The sequence below is a fragment of the Bos mutus genome, chromosome 11 (assembly GCF_027580195.1).
Source record: "Bos mutus isolate GX-2022 chromosome 11, NWIPB_WYAK_1.1, whole genome shotgun sequence".
NCBI classification, from domain to species: Eukaryota; Metazoa; Chordata; class Mammalia; order Artiodactyla; family Bovidae; genus Bos; species Bos mutus.
In genome coordinates, this window is record NC_091627.1 from 18,319,073 (window position 1) to 18,335,565 (window position 16,493).

General features: G+C 37.1%; 1 protein-coding gene across 1 annotated transcript in view; it reads right to left on the reverse strand.

Annotated features, from left to right (window-relative positions):
• Positions 1–16,493, reverse strand: part of KIDINS220 (kinase D interacting substrate 220) — a 92,698-nt gene that overhangs the window by 47,509 nt on the left and 28,696 nt on the right. The window contains exons 10-22 of the mRNA XM_070380189.1: positions 15,554–15,652; positions 14,439–14,537; positions 13,138–13,315; positions 10,135–10,299; positions 9,017–9,196; positions 7,862–8,027; positions 6,054–6,205; positions 5,605–5,894; positions 4,326–4,466; positions 3,257–3,500; positions 3,002–3,090; positions 1,505–1,555; positions 1,101–1,171 (exon numbers count right to left, since the gene is read on the reverse strand). Of these exons, the coding sequence (XP_070236290.1) occupies positions 1,101–1,171; positions 1,505–1,555; positions 3,002–3,090; positions 3,257–3,500; positions 4,326–4,466; positions 5,605–5,894; positions 6,054–6,205; positions 7,862–8,027; positions 9,017–9,196; positions 10,135–10,299; positions 13,138–13,315; positions 14,439–14,537; positions 15,554–15,652 (1,925 nt within the window). The remainder of the gene's footprint in view (positions 1–1,100; positions 1,172–1,504; positions 1,556–3,001; positions 3,091–3,256; positions 3,501–4,325; positions 4,467–5,604; positions 5,895–6,053; positions 6,206–7,861; positions 8,028–9,016; positions 9,197–10,134; positions 10,300–13,137; positions 13,316–14,438; positions 14,538–15,553; positions 15,653–16,493) is intronic.

A 16,493-nucleotide genomic window follows, 5' to 3' on the forward strand; every position in this document is an offset into this window, starting at 1 on the left:
GGAACACCTACTTCACACAGCCTACACAGTTTACAATGATTAATGTTGCATAAATTGAACATATAACCTCAAGAGCTCAAGTGTGTAGACAAATACTACAACCATCCTCTATATTCTAAAATCAGTTATTTACCTAAAAATATTAGATAAAATATGTACATGAAAAATGGGGATTGGAAAATAATGAAAACCATATGCTGATAATACTCAAGGATAAACTATTTACAATCTTAAAAGTTAAATATAGAAACTCTACACTGAATGGTTGGTCAGGTTTACTATTTCATTTACATGTTCAAAATAATGCTTCAATTACACTAAGTTTTATACAATTGCATAGTTCCCTTGAATTGCATTTTTTCCTAAGAGATATTTTTATTTAGAGTTGTAATTGAAAGCTATGAAGGTATTAAGTATTCTGGTAAACAAAGAGGATTATAATTTTGTTTGTGAATTTGACAAGAAAGTGGTACTCTTAAAACCTGACATACTTGACACTACACTGAGCCTTGACTGTGTTTTCCCAGAAAAAACTGAATCAATTTCTTTATCAGAAGTAGATTTTAAAAGTACTTCAAATGACTATAAAAGAACAATAAATTCCTTTACTGTTTAGTGCAAAGCACGTTTACCAGCCCGTATTCACAGTTCCCTGGGTCTTCCAGATACAAAGCTGTGAAAACACTTGCACTAATGATTTGGAAAATGTGACCTCCTCAATATTCTATCAAGACACTTAGAATAAAAAATAAAAGACACTTAGAATAAAAAATAAAATGGACGATAAACAATGTTTTAAGGTTTGCCTTTTGTATATTTAAATACATAAATTTAATAGGACTATTAAACATCTTTTATCATATAGGTTACACAAGAAAGAATCTATCCAAATAAAGCTATAAATTTTACATGATGGGATATATACCTGTGCTAACACAACTCTGAAATTATAATGGAAGAATTACTAACGAAAATGATTAACCTCAGAACTCTACATTTTATACGTATTATTTTGCATTCATTTTGCTTTGTATGCATTTTTTCTTAAGAGTCAACTCAATTTAAAACAAATTTAAATATAAAAAGGTCAGATAAAGTACCTTTCATAGATGGTTTTTAACGTCATTTGATCTGGGATACCTTCGGTCTCTTCCAAATACAATATGAGCCCTTAATTAAATGTTAATTAAGGATATAAAGAGTAATAGAATGAGGATAGCTCAGTGAGGAAATTCAGTGGAGAAAAGAGGCTGAAGAATTCAGCCAGAAGGTAAGAGAAAGAACGACATGGTGAGACCAAGTTTCGTGAACAAGGCCCGCACTTTATTTTTCAAAGTAGTTTTTATACCTTAAGTTATGCATAGAGGATAATGGGGAAGGGGTAGAGTCTTGCAGCAAACCAGGCTTTTTCCTCCTGCAAACTTATCATATGCAAACGCTTGATTTGCATCATCTTCTGCCCGGAGGCCTGTTAACATTTTAAGACCTTTCTTCAGAAAACTTAGGACATCTGCCGGGTAATCGTGCGCTGCATCTGCCTTCTTCGGTAAGTGTCCTGAAACGGGGTAGCATCAGTGAGCGTGAGCCCTCACTTCAACCCTGAGAGCCTGAGGCTCTTTTGAGAAGTTAATACATGTCTATGTCAACAACAAAAACAATCCAAAATTTCAGTCAAAGAGGAAGATAAAATAGTACAAAAAGTATTATTACTACTCCCTGAAGTAGAATATATACTGATCTCTAAAGTAAGTATTTCTAGCAAATGCATCAGAGACTATAGTTTAGCTTTGGGTGTACCTGATTTATAGTTGTACAATCAGAGAAAGCTCAATGCCTTGAAAAATATAAATAAGCTGAACTGTATAAAGAAAATTCAATTCAAACTCTTATGGGAGCTCGGTATCTATAGGAACTCTGATAATAAAGCAAATAACCCCTTGCACAGATTTAAGGATTCAGCATTTTGATTTTTAGGTTATTTTCAAACGTGACAGTTACCGAAAGGGCACAGCTGCTGTATCCTCATGTCTAGTAAGAATGAAAGGCTCTCTACTGGGTGGGGATCCCATCCAATCAGGAGAAGCAGGCACAACGAGGGTGGTTCTCATCTAAGGTCACAAGACAGGGGAACCCAAGGGTCTAGGCTCCCAGGACAGAAATTCTAAATGGCAACTCATACCCCACTCTTAATTTAGAGTTGTCAATTATCCTTCATAATATTATTTCTGCATCCATACTTGTACATGGTAAAGACATAAAATCAAAATACCTGAAGACAGTTTTTAAAATGTAAAATGTCCCAATTAAAGATTTGCAAACTGGGGGGGCAGGGCGGGTAGTGGAAAATATCACCAATGCTAGCCCAAGCTCGCCATCCATAAGCAGCATTGTTACCATCACTTACCTGCAAAGGTATATCTCCTGTCTTATAATAGCCCCAGTTCTTTACAAAAGGCTCCTAGGATAGGGCAGGGCAGGGAAACTAGTGTCTCCCAGGAGACAACCAACAGACTGGGAAAGGCACACAAGGTCACTACGTGGGGATAGAAAAAAAGAGCGCACACCTCACAAATATTAGGGCAGGAGGTCAGCCAACAGGACAACACAGCAAAGACTGGTTCCCACACCACAAGCCTCTCCCCCTTACAGCTGTGCTGACAATGGCCCCTGGGACAAGCACAACCTGACCTGGGATGAACCTAACGGTTCTCTGCCCCCAGTGACATCACCTGGGCAGCTTTCAAATCTCACTCTCAGAGGTTCTGATTTAACTGGTCTGGAGTGGGACCTGGATTGAGAGCAGGCTGGGAGAGACCGGGCACTCCTATATAATTTACAGTTATTATGGCTCTAGGTTCAGACATTCCCTGAAAAACCACCAATGATAAAATATACTTTATGAGCTCAATGCAGTATTTATAAAATAAATAAGTGGCCTTACCTTGGTTTTACTTAAACAACAGCAATACAAACAAATGGCTCAAAACATACACTATCTTACCCGTCTATTGAGGGCCGTCTTGCTACCAAGTTTTGTCATCTCTCCAAGGCTGTTTTGTGAAACTCTTCTGTCAGCATCTTCCTGCATCCCTAAAAGAGTTTATCAAGAAAGCACCATTTGTCCTGAAACTCTGCTGTAAATGATACTTAAAGAGTTGTGAAATTTGAACAATACTTTCCAAGGTAAGAGGAGATGCAAAATGAAAAACTATGGAACCACTTCAAACCCAAAGTATCCGAGGAACTTGATCTTTACCTGTATTATCCGAGCATGGAACATCTCCATTAGTTGTTGAAGTTACAAGAAATTTTCTTGCACTGCTTAGTCCCCGGCTGTTGAGGAAAACGGGCAGATGAACTATATTGCGCATATAGTCATGTCCATTGATGTTTGAGTCACGAAGCACACTATTGAGGTTCTGATTAATTGCCTTTATGATAATATGTGGATCACTTGCAAAAATGGCAATGAATGGGCCTTTTGAAAACAGAACTCGGACCTGTGGTAGAAGAAATGTAAAATCACAATAAAAAAATTATCCAAAGTAATAAAACCTCTCTTCAAAATCTGTGTTAGCCTTTGTGACTACATTTTAAAATAGCATTTCCTTTTCATTCAAACGTTATTCTATGTGAAAACAAATTTTATTGAAGTTTCAATCTGTTTTTTCACCACCTGACAATTTAACATTTGACAGTGATAGAATCTCTGAAGGAAACAACTTGTCCTGTCCTACTTTGAGACACTCAGATCTACGTAAGAAGTAAGATCCACAAACATGAGAAATACTCATGAGCACACATGATGCACTGTAACAGCAACACACATGAGAAACACTCATGAAGTACTCGTGAGCAGACACGGTGCACTGCACACACTGGTCTAGTAAGATCCACACACATGAGAAATACAAGCAGACACAGTGAACTGCACACACTAGTCTCTGACCACAGGCACACACCGCTGCTTATACCAGACCTTACAGAAAGCCACAAACCTTTCTTACTTTTTAACAAAAACTCCACAAATTCTGTGGTTTCCCCACCCCTATCTATATTCTGACCATAACCATCTGTAGAGAAACGCTGGAGTCACACCCTGGACTTTAGAGACCCCCCTACTCACATTTCCCCTCACACTGCCATTAACCTAAAATTGGTTAAATCTGCTTGGAATGAAACTTCTGCTGTTTCTGCATAAAACACACAGTTGTTTCTATAAAAGAAAAAACGGTATTCAAATTCCACTTGAAATATTCATGAAGCTGTTCCTCTCAGCTGCCACATATGTGACAGTTAAAAGTTTCAAGACGGTTAAGACGTACAGTGTCCAGCATCTGGAGTACTTTGTCCTGCTCACAGGCATCTAACCCATCGATGATAACCACCAGCCTTGTCTGATTCTGAGTGAAGCTGTCAATGGTTTTTGCCATCCTGGCCATCAATTCCACTTCACACTTAAGAACCTGTGCAAAAGAAAGGATACACTGCGCTAAAGATTCGAGAAACTTAAGTACCTCTCTTAAAGAGCCTGAAAGTCGCCTACTAGGAGAAAAGAAACCCCAAGTGCTTGCTGCCAGCTGTGGTTCCACTTAGTGGAACTGTAGTGAATGTGTCACCATTTACAAAGTGCCTTCATCTAAATTAAAGCATTTCTTACAAAGAGGTAGACAATGTCATATCCATTTTAAAAGGACAAACTTGGCTGAAGTGACTTACATGCCAAGATCACATGCTCTGAAGGTCAGAAGACAGATTAGAATGCAAATCCAAATGGTCTACATGCCACACCACAACTGGCTTCCTGATGACATGTGACCTTGATCAAAGGAAAGGGCTGTGGATAATTGTATAAAGTCCTTTTTTACTCTAAAAGTACATTCCTATCTTCTACGTTTTGGTGGTTCCATTTGTCTACTCTACCAGGCTGCAGAGCAACCTAAACATTAGGTAATAACTACCACCTGAGGGATAATCTGCTAATTCTTTGCTGTTGCTATTTAGCTGCTAAGTTGCGTCCGACTCTTTGCGACCCCACGGACTGCAGCACACCAGGCTCCTCTGTCTTCCACTATCTCCTCAAGTTTGCTCAAATTCATATCCATTGAGTCAGTGACGCTATCTAACCATCTCATCCTCTGCCGTCTCCTTCTCCTTTGTCTTCAATCTTTCCCAGCACCAGGCTGTTTTCCAATGAACTGGCTCTTCACATCTGGGGGCCAAAGTACTGAAGCTATAGTTAACTCTACGAGGATCTTATAAAAGTCGATTTTATAAAAAGACATTACTGTTAAAACTTTTTCCACACTACACATGCATTTTTCATAGGAAAAATCTGGATTAAAACTAAAAACAAGTGCAATTCTCTAACAGTTAGAAAACAGACTCCCTAAAAGCCCCAGTGATGATGATCATGAGAGCATATTCACATTAGGACTATTTTCTTTTTTTTTTTTTTTTTTTTGGTTGCACCACACAGCTTGTGGGATCTTAGTTCCCTGACCAGGGATCAAACCTGGGCCCTTGGTAGTGAAAGCAGAGTCCTAACCACTGGACCGCCAGAGAATCCCCAGAATTATTTTCTAACAAGCAAAGTGTGCTTACTTTCATGAATCCTTCACTTTTCAGTTTGTGCAGTTTGGAGGCAGCATTATGGAGGCGTTTCCTTTGAGAATTCAGAAGTGAGTCCAGCACCTGCCACCATGTTCGACAGTTCAGCACAAACGCCAACCCCACTATGGACGCAATTGATATGAGGACAGCATTCACTGTCATATGCTTCGGGTCAACTCTGAATATAGCCAGAAGAGTAATTGCAGCAATAATGCAGCCAAAGATGAAAAGGAAGATGACAAAAGATGGGAGACAACACGTTTTTTTCCATTTCTTTTTACCTGTAAAACACGACAAATGGTTTTAACATCTCAAGCATCCAGAAAACCCCAATCATTACAGTGACAGCATATGACGAACCTGCTGTTCATGTTTCCAAGCATTTTGTCCATCCCATCCTCAACCACTCCATATACAGTAAGAAGAGAAGAAGGTCCTACCCTGCGTATCTTCAGTCTTGAACACTCGGAAAAGCCTGGTTGCCAAAAAGCCAAACTCTCTTTCACAAGCATCCGAGAGGGTGGCGATCATTTCAGCCATTGAAGTTTCCCCACCTACGCTGGACAGTCTATTATAATCTGTAAACAAAAACCTTGGGGAAAGGGGAAAGAAAATGTTATGCCGCTACCTAAAGAAACAGTTTCAACATACATTATGTCTATCACGTAGCTCCTGTTTCCTTCCTGTCTCTGTCAAAACATTGTTTTTAAAATTCTATTTGTAATTGGGTATCTTCCATTTCTAACAGCTTATATTCTTTTCTTAGGAAAAGACAGTAACAAAAGTTAAATTAGTAGAGTTATATGAAGCAATTCTGACTAAAAGCAGAAAAGGGAAAAGGTCATGACAGAACCTAGACAAAGGAGCCAGACATCTCCCCAGACCTCATGACACAACAATTCAACAGTGGCGCCCCACATCAGTCAGAAAAAGCCGCACAAAGGACATTCTGCAAACGCCAACTGAAGAGATTAGAACCTTGAGAAAATAGTAATTAAGAACTTAATGTCATTTAAAAACTCAAGCTTCAGAACGTCCTATTTATAGCTTACTCATCTACCAGGGGTTGAGAAAGAAATTATATTCTTTTCCTAGTTGTTCTGTGAAATAACGGAATTATTTGCATTTTGAGCCTCTGAATGGGTATTACTTCTGCATTAGTTCCTTTATTCCTTTCTACTGCTAAACTCCCATCTTAAACCTATAAACAGGCATTGCTTTCAAAATACAATCCAGGATCACAGTGTACTCTCTGTATGCCTGGTCTTAATTAAATCAATGCTATTTTAGTTGTTCTAACTTTTTAAAAGATAATGATCTCATTAATTTTAAATGCTTTTAATTTATGTAAAAATATCTTCCCCAACTTTTTTTATTCTACTCTGTATGTTTTCTTTTTATGTTTTTCATTTTAACTTCTCATTTTAAATCCTTTTCTTAACATTTAATCCTATATACCATTTATTTACCTGTTTTATTTTTATCTTCCTCTCATAGTTTTGATGTCTTACCAGGTTTGGTCCATTCACTTTCAGCTTAACTTACACATATTTTATCTTACAATAATTTCTAAGTTCTTAATCTTTGCATATTTAATTATTTTACTAATTTCTGTTGAATTCCTTTTGCTTTCAGTTCTTTAACCTTTTTTTCCATTTTACTTTCCTCTGGGGCCCTCCGGATTGCCTTTACTCTTTGACTTACAAGTTTCTCATCTTTTCTGAACTGTTTGCTTACCTTCCCATTATCATCATACCTGGTAACGATATCATTATCATTTGATATGATGATAACTTTAGAGGAATGGATAAATACATATCCACAGGTGAGGAAAGAACAGCTCAGAGCACATGCTGAGTTGCCAAGGCCACACCCTGATGTCAAGAAGTTCCAGGACTCCATCCTAGACCCAGTACTCTTTACTGATTTGTCCAAAGGATGGTAACAAGTATCATAAGGGGGGAATGTGGAGCTTCACTCAAATAAAATCTGGCAAATCAAAGTTAAATATAATTTTTTATGAAAAGGTGTCTGTGATCTGTAATATACAAGAGGGAGATGTAATATGAAGAGTTTTCCAAGTGTATTTGACCAGGGCATTTTTGTTTTATTTCTCAAGTTAAAAAAGTTTAAAGGACCAATGTTTTTTTTTTTTTGGTCTCTTAAAAAAACATGAGAAAAGATGCATTATCAACTTTCATTTGCTTCATTTTATTAAAAATTACTTCTGTCAAAGGGACCAACTCACCTCACAGGTAGAGCTTTAGTGGTTTGCTCTGGCAGCTCAGGTGGGTTCACAAACATCAATTTGAGGAGGAGCTCCAAATAGCCGATATGTCTTGCCAATCTAGTACTGAGGACCCAGGCCCAATTCCAACTCTCTCCTTCCCTCCGTCCACCAAAGTAAATGACAACTAAAAGTCAAGGTTTAAAAAAAAATTATCCAGAACAATCATTAGTCAAGCAGCCTCTTTTCTGCAAACAGTCAAGTATGAAGTAGTGACAGGTAAGCTTACATAATTTTCACGGTCCCTTGTTATTTCCTAACTAGTCCTCAAAGAATTCCTCAACTAATTAACCTCCCCCAACATACATCTGGAGCTTCCCAGAATCCACCTGCCAATGCAGGAGACGTAAAAGATCTGCGTTTAATCCCTGGGTCAGGAAGATCCCCTGGAGTAGGAAATGGCAACCCACTCCAGTATTCTTGCTGGGAGAATCCCATGGACCGAGCCTGGTGGGCTACAATCTATGTGGTCACAAAGAGTTGGACACGACTGGGCATCTGAGCAACAGCAATAGCAAAAACATATTATCAGGTATGTGAAAAACAGAAAGTAAGCTGACTAAAATATGACATAATAAACACAATCAGAAGGATAATGCCTTAAACCGAAGCATATCCTGTAGTTTAGATTCAAATGTAAGTATGACTGGTTTTATCTCTACTTGTGACTGCTGAAGTTACCAACAGTAAACCTATTTCCTTTCCTGCAACTGAAGACACTCCTAAAAACAGGGATTATATATATTTATTACTTTGCTTTTAGATAAAATAAAAATTACAGTCATGATCCAAATGATCAAGAGCATGCCATTATGTCTATGAAGACTTATTTTCAAAAAAGATTCAAATATAAATCATTAACATAAAAAAGGGAAAGTAATTTAAAGTTCTGCTTCAATATTAACAAGTAGTGCACTAGCTTTTAAAGTTTTGCTAGGCAGGCTGGGGACAATGCTCCTCTGAGCCAACTTACAAACTAGCAAAAAATCAATATTCTCACCTAAATAGGAAAACCACCTAGAGACTTTAGAAGACAGACACAGATACAATTTTAAATAGAACAATGAGTTCTGACATTCTCTACATTTTTGAAAAGGATAAAAGGCAAAGACTTACTAAAAAATATATACAAGACAGCCAAGAAGCTCAATGACACTGCAATTCCAAGATTTAGGTCTACTGTAAAAGCAAACAATAAACCAAGCCCTCCACAAAGGAGCAGGGTCAGAAACACCACAAGCCATGAAAACTGAAACAGAGGTTCAATCTGTTGTCCTGCAAAAGTTTTCATTTCATCTGAAAGAGAAATTAATAAGAAAACATTATTTAAGAAATAAAACATTTGAAAATTTCACATTTTCACTATAAACATTTACCTAGCTAGAATGTTGCTACTTAACCATGCTAACCAATGTTCACTTTGCTAAGTATCTCATTCCTTAGGGGCACATTTACCCTTGACCCTTGCCCTACCCACTCTCTTGCTTCCTACTGAAAAGGCATAAAATCCTCTCTCATATATTCCCACCTGTCAAGGTTTTGTTGATATTTTGAGATTTGTATTATGCAACCAACAAAGTATTGTTTCCATATATAAAACTAAAAATTATTACTTTGCTATGTGTCTTCAGAAAACACAGCATCTCCACTTCTCTGCGCCTCCTCACCGCTTCTACCCCCAGTGCCATTTGAGGATCACTGCTCTTAAAGGTGAGCCCAAATGAGCCTGGGACAAGTCATTCATTCCTATTGCAAAACTTAGTTAAAAAAAAAATTTACAGGCAATATTGAAACCTGTCCTTGAAGAAACGAGTAAGATTTTGCCAAGCAAAAGGAGTGGGGTCTCAGGTCAGAGGTGGGGGGAGATGTCTAGGAAGCTCCTACAGAGGAGCCACTCAGTGTCTGGTCTGCACCTACCAGAGCAGCCATCTGTAACTACAGCGCTGAGCATGCACAAGAGGTAGTGCTGGCAGGTGGGAGCACACGAGCTGACATGTCTGCAAAGGGCCCTGGTTTAAGATACCTATAGGTTTAAGATATCTATAAACAGTGCAGGCAGGAAATCTGCTACAGAGGGGTTCTAATGCAGTGGGATGTTTGTTTTAGAAAGAGAACTCAAATGATTGGATGGAGGATCAACCACATACCCGTACATAAAACTCTACTTTTACTTAAGAAACACACAAGAGAAAACCTTGTTATATACACAGACACTTTATAAACAAGCCCTTTACCTTCTAGTTTCTTGAGTAAGAAGGATTTACCACTTCCCCACTGTGCATACAGGCCCACACAAATGGGCGGCTGCATGGTAGGCTCACTGAGAATATCTGCCAGGGCACTGCTGTACAGATCGTAACCAAGCATGTCACCATCTGTCTCGGTAGGAGACAAGTGTCCTATAATTATAAACACATGATACCCTAACATTAAAAAGAGACATTATTATTATAAAGGAGCATCAATTCTCAAGTATTAATTGTTTACTCAATTAAAGGAAAAAATAGGTTGAAAGTGTTAGTTGCTCAGTCGTGTCTGATTTTCTGCAACCCTATGGACTGTAGCCCATCAGGCTCCTCTGTCCATGGGATTCTCCAAGCAAGAATATGGAGTGGGTTGCCATTCCCTTCTCCAGGGGATCTTCCTGATCCAGGGATTGAACCCCAGTCTCCTGAATTGCAGGCAGATTCTTTAACATCTAAGCCACCAGGGTTAGACCTGTGTAAAAATAGGTTCAAAGGTTAATAAGTTAATACCATATTTCACAGAACTTAAGATACCTACTAATTACAAGAGGCATCATTATTATGTTCAACTGAGAGAAGAAGAAATGTTGCCAAATTATGACACAATGCTTTCTCACCTACCAATTATAAGACAAAGTCCAACTTCAAGGATACTAAAATGTGGAGTAAAGTATATTATAAAATCAATAAAAAGATTAAAACAGAAACTAGTCCATAGGAATCAATTTAATATGTACAGTAAAAATAAAAATAAGGCTATAACATGTTAGTTAAAAACACAAGAGATAAGCAGAAAAAAAATATTCTATGGTTCCAAGCAGAAAGGGTCAATGACTAAAAAAATAGCAATTCTCCCCAAATTAATCTATCACTTTAAGGCAATCTCAATAAAAATCAATGAGAATATTCTAAAAAATTAAAAAGCAAGAATAGTTATGAAAAAAATTTAAAGGCTACCAACAATTAGCTCTCTTTCGAGAAGAATAAAAATACATTCTAAAACTACAATAATTACAATACCATAGGACTCACACAGGATATTAATGTAAGTGGCATGTCTAATCAGTGGGGAAAGGATGAATTAGTAGGTGGCGTTGGGAGAAGTAAGCCATTCTTTTTTTTTTCCTTCTTTTTAATGAAATTAAAACTCTACATCGCATACTTCAACAAAAATAAGTTTCTGAAACAAAAAATTAAACGTAAAGAGTAAAACTATAAAAGTACAAGAAAATATAAGAGAAAAACCTTTAAAAATCTTTGTGTGGAAAAGAGCTTTCCTTCTCAATATAATATTAAAGCCAGAGCTGCAAGAAAAGGTCAACAAACTACAGATTTATATACCTTTCGAATGGGGAATAAAAACACTCCCATCACCATAAACAAAGAATAATCTGGGGAGAGAGATACAATATTTAGCTGGATTCAGGATCAATATCCTTAAAAACACAAAAGTCAATTTTATTAAATACTTAAAAAAAAAAAAGATGACAAAGGGTACAAAGAGGAAAATAGCAAAAATGCAAATAGGCTATAAATGTTATTCAAAGATCTCAATCTCACTAATAATTTTACAATGGAAATTAAAATGAAAATTTTTTATTATCAATCTGATTAGCAAAGGTCAATAAGAAAGCTGGAAATATCCAGTTAGCAAGGTTGTAGGGAATTGCACAAACGTGGCCTAAGGAAGAAGAGATTGTTACAACCATTTTGGAAAGTCTATCAAAACTGAATACCCAATGACTTGCCAGTTCTACTTCTGGAAGTTTATTCCAAGAAAATAATCCTAAAAATAAAGAGTTAATGGATATTTGTACAAATATGTTCACTGAAGCACTAGCTTTCAACTGCAAAACAAACCAAATATTTATCAATAAAGAACTGAACATACTATTAAAACTCTGAAACATTATGCAACAATCATTTAAAACTTTTATAATACGGTATCTCAAGTTTTTTTTAAGGCTATATACATAGTATAAAACATTTTTAGAAATGTAAAGAATTTACAATTTGCCCAAACAATGACAAATTAGGAGATAAGGGACAATGGGAAGACTGCACTTTTTTTCTACTATATTTGTGTTTTCATCCTTAAAATTTAATGTATGCATTATTATCATCAGAAAAAATATTTTAAAATTAAAAACTCAATACAATAGAATCATACTTAAAAACAAGATGTAAGTAAACAGCAAAACTGGAAGGTGGCAGGATTCTACTCTCTCCTGTTGGTTTCTAGGACTACCATGTCTCTTCTTAATTTGAGTAGAAAATTGCCCCATATTTCAAAAGACCACATGTGAATGATTAGATTCTCATGTGCATCCTCTACAAGCAAAAACTACTTTAGTACAATATTCAAAGCATTATGCTAGGTGTTACGGAGGATACAAGATAGGAAGAAAGAATACCTGCCCTGAATAACTTGGAATCTGGGAGAAAATGCTAAAAGAAACAAAATAAAGGCCATATGTAATAGGTATTTAAAAAGGATTAGTAACACAGTGCTAAGTACTCCAATGAGGCAAAACCTTTATCTGGTTAGGCAGATCAGTCAAAACGTCACTGAGAAAGAGACGGTTGACCCAAGCCTTGGAGAAAGAGGATTTTAACAAGAACATTCTTGGGAATGGAGCGGGCACAACAAAAGCAGAGGTAGAGAGCCACTCACTGAAAACAGAGCATGTTTGATAAAAGAACAAAGTTTACCTGAGAGAATAACAGGGGGAAGATATTTTTAGAAAAGTAGGCTAGATTTTTTAAGGTTTTAAAAGCTACTGTTGACTCTGAATGTACTTAATTTAGAATGCTCCAATATAATGCAAAGGAACTCTAGACAGGAAGAAGTTACTTTTCTACAGCAAATAACATTTTCAACTTTTATAATCTCTGGTTAAGTGATAAACACAAAACTGCTGTCATTCTCTTAATTTTTTCATAGACGTTCATTTCTTAAAACCTCAGGCAGATACAAAACCCAGTACTTACTGGCTCCAAATATTTGAGTTAAAATACTTTTCTGATGGCTACAGTCAATATTGTAGGGAGTCTCGCCTGCTTTGTTGGGTCTATACAGTAACCGTCCATCTTTGGGGTTTCTTAAAAGGAGTTCTGCCAGTTTCCGACTCCTCCCACGAATAGCAATGTGCAGAGGGGTGTCTCCTTTCTGTAAACAGTGAAGGGACACTTGAACTTCCCCATTTCTCATGGATATATACAGAATAACATTTTTCATATTTCTACAAAATAACAGAATACCCAAACTCTCCGTATTTTTCATATGAGTTTTTATTTCTATCTTCCTTGCAATTTTCTTTCTCTAGTTCCTTCCCTAGCTTTCCTTGGGTATTCTTTCTCCCAGAGCCTCCAGAATGAAAGAGCACAAGGAACAGGTTTCCCCTGCAGCTTCCCACAGGCCCTGGATCCACTTCCATCATAGGTTAATGGTACTTCCATCTACCATTCAGCTACTAACTGTCCACCATGTCAACCGTCTTCCTCAACTAATTTATAATTTATATTCTATTTCACAGTGCTCTCGTCATCAGTCTACACAGCATCTCAGTCCATGGTGGTATTTCACTACCACAAGTGAACTTGTCTTTCCCCATGCCCTTGGTCACCATCATCGTCTTTCTCTACATTCTCTCCCTTGGAGTCCTCTCTGTTGTATCCATGTTCTCTGCCTACTTACCACCTCTTCATTCCCTCAGCTTTCACCTCTCTCAAACATCAACCTGCCTTCTTCCCTTATTAGAATCCCCATCACTTTACTCTTCATATCCAGCACTAATGAAAACTATCATGTAAAAAAGAAATTTAGTCTGCAAAGTATTCTCCACCTTTTACTTTACAAACATCTTTTAAAGACAATGATCCAAAAGCTAACAAATGGAATTCTCAGTTTCTGCCCACTCTGGTCACTCTAGAACATTAAATGATGTGCCACGTTCTTCCTGTGGCTTATCTTGATTCTTTCCTCTTGTTTCTCTGCAACAAGATCCACCCTGATGACATCATCCTTGCATGGTGCTCAATGCAGCTTAGCTCCCCATAACTGATCTGAGCCACAGAGGGAACACAGGAAGCAACTTCTTTAACTGAGCCTGCCCACTCCTCAGCACCTCTCAGAACAGCCAAGATCTCACAGGATCCAAATCCCACTCAGATATACCCAGTCAGTAGTCTCTCCTTCCACAAAATAACATGAGACTCCCCTAAGTCCACCAGGTATACAGGTTGGTCTTACCAACTGCCCTATGCTCTCTGCACGAATATTTTATTACTACCTTATCGACAGCAGACACTTTGGCTCCTTTATCCAGCAGCAGCTCTACCACTTCTATGTTTCTCATCTTGGTAGCCTTTATAAGGGGTGTTTCGCCATCCTGTCGGTACAGATAAAAAGGTTTGCCAGATTAATACCTTTAGTCTTTAAAGTCATATAAACACATGTCAAGAAGTCAAATATTCACCCAGTCTATACTGAAAATGTTCTCAAGAAAACACAGTTGCAAAAACTAACAAGAAAGTGCTTTTCCTTCCATAACCAACCACTTGTATCAAAATACTTGTATGTTACTCAGCCAAGCAAGGGATGTACCCACTACTTGCTTATTAAAGAATGATCTAATTGCATTCAAAACCAAATTAAGAGAAAGAAGAAGAGACCACAGTTTAGCACTGAATTAGGAAAAAGCAAAATGTGGTCAGAAGCCATATGTGGTCAGAGCAGCTGACACACAGTTCCAAAAGAAAAAAGATTCCAAGGAGCCACAGCCTGCAAACCAGAAGGTATCCCAGGGCACTGCAGCCACCATCACTGGTTCAGATAACACTGCTCCAAATCTCTGGTAGATGAACCAGGGCTGTATTATGGGTGCTTCCATAAGTCTGTTTTATTCAGGAAGAACTCCTGCCATTTCATTTCAGAATTTCAAATATACTTTCCTCAAGAACAACTACTACACAGAAGGCCAAATATAATCACTGAGGTCTTACACAGTTTCATACTTTTCACATGGAGTAAAACAGACTAAAGTGGTTGGTTTGAGGAACCAATAACCACACAAACTGATCTTTTAAAAAGAAACATGTTCGGCATTCCAAACAACAGGAGCATAAAATAATTCTGGGGAAATGATCTGGCCACAGTTTATGAACAGCTGATACTGTGCTTTCTGAAAGTATCTAATTAAAATAACAAATTACACAGTGTATTCTGCTGTGAATACACAACTCCTAAAAGGATATAAAGCTATTCCTCAACTTAATACAGAACACTACCAGTAAAACCCCTGTCATTCTAATATCAAACAGTTGTAAAAACTTAAAAAAAAAAAAAAAAAGCACTACAAACATTCAGCATTAGGTATTGCTAAAAGGATGGAAATGTCGTTTATACCTTTGTGCATATTTCAGTGTCAGGATTGCACTGTAAGATGTCTCTCACCATTGTTGCATTTCCTTTCTCAACAGCCCAATACAAAGCAGTTTTATTGTCCTGTATTAATTTAAAAAATCAACGAGCACTTCATATAAGACAGAATATTAAAAATTCATCAGTATTAACATTTCTGTCAGAAAGCATTAATATATTTTACCAAGCAGCAGCATAATAGAACCAATACAATATTGTAAAGTTAAAAATAAAATAAATAAATAAATAAAAAGAAAAACAGTACAGTGGCCAAATCATCTACTTTTCAAAATTCTAAGAACCTATGTAATTGAACATGCAGATGTAAAAAAAAAAGAAAAAGAATAATATTAATCCTTATTGTACCTTGCATTTACTTGTGGGAAATTCTTTACAAAAGAAGTGTAGGAAAACTTAACACTTCTTGATTAGGAAGCAGCAACCCCACACAGCTGATAGGGTCAACTACGCTTCTGGAATGCAATTAGGTTTCAGGACCCACCCCACACTGAGTTGGAGGTCTTCAGGACTTGAGCTGTGTCCTTTGAGAAGTCACGTAAATATTCTGACCTTGGCTTGTGGCTTTTCATCTGCCCAATCTTTTCAAAAGATAATGCATGAGAATGTACTACACAAACATAAGCTGAATTGTTTCTGTCATTCTCAGCTTTCTTAATCTCCACTCATACCCATAAACTGATTTTCATCAGATCCTTTAAAATCCTCTCTAGTTCAAACACCAAAAAAGATTCAAATGGATTTTGAAAGCAGAGCTAAAGAAGAAAAACAAAAACTGATTAAAATATTGGAAAACAGAATTGACAGACACAAAGGAGTTAGATAAAAGTCAAAATAGGTGATCAAGGCACCTACTTTCAGTGAAAATATGATTTTTTTCCCTCAATGAATGACTTTTGGCCACTAT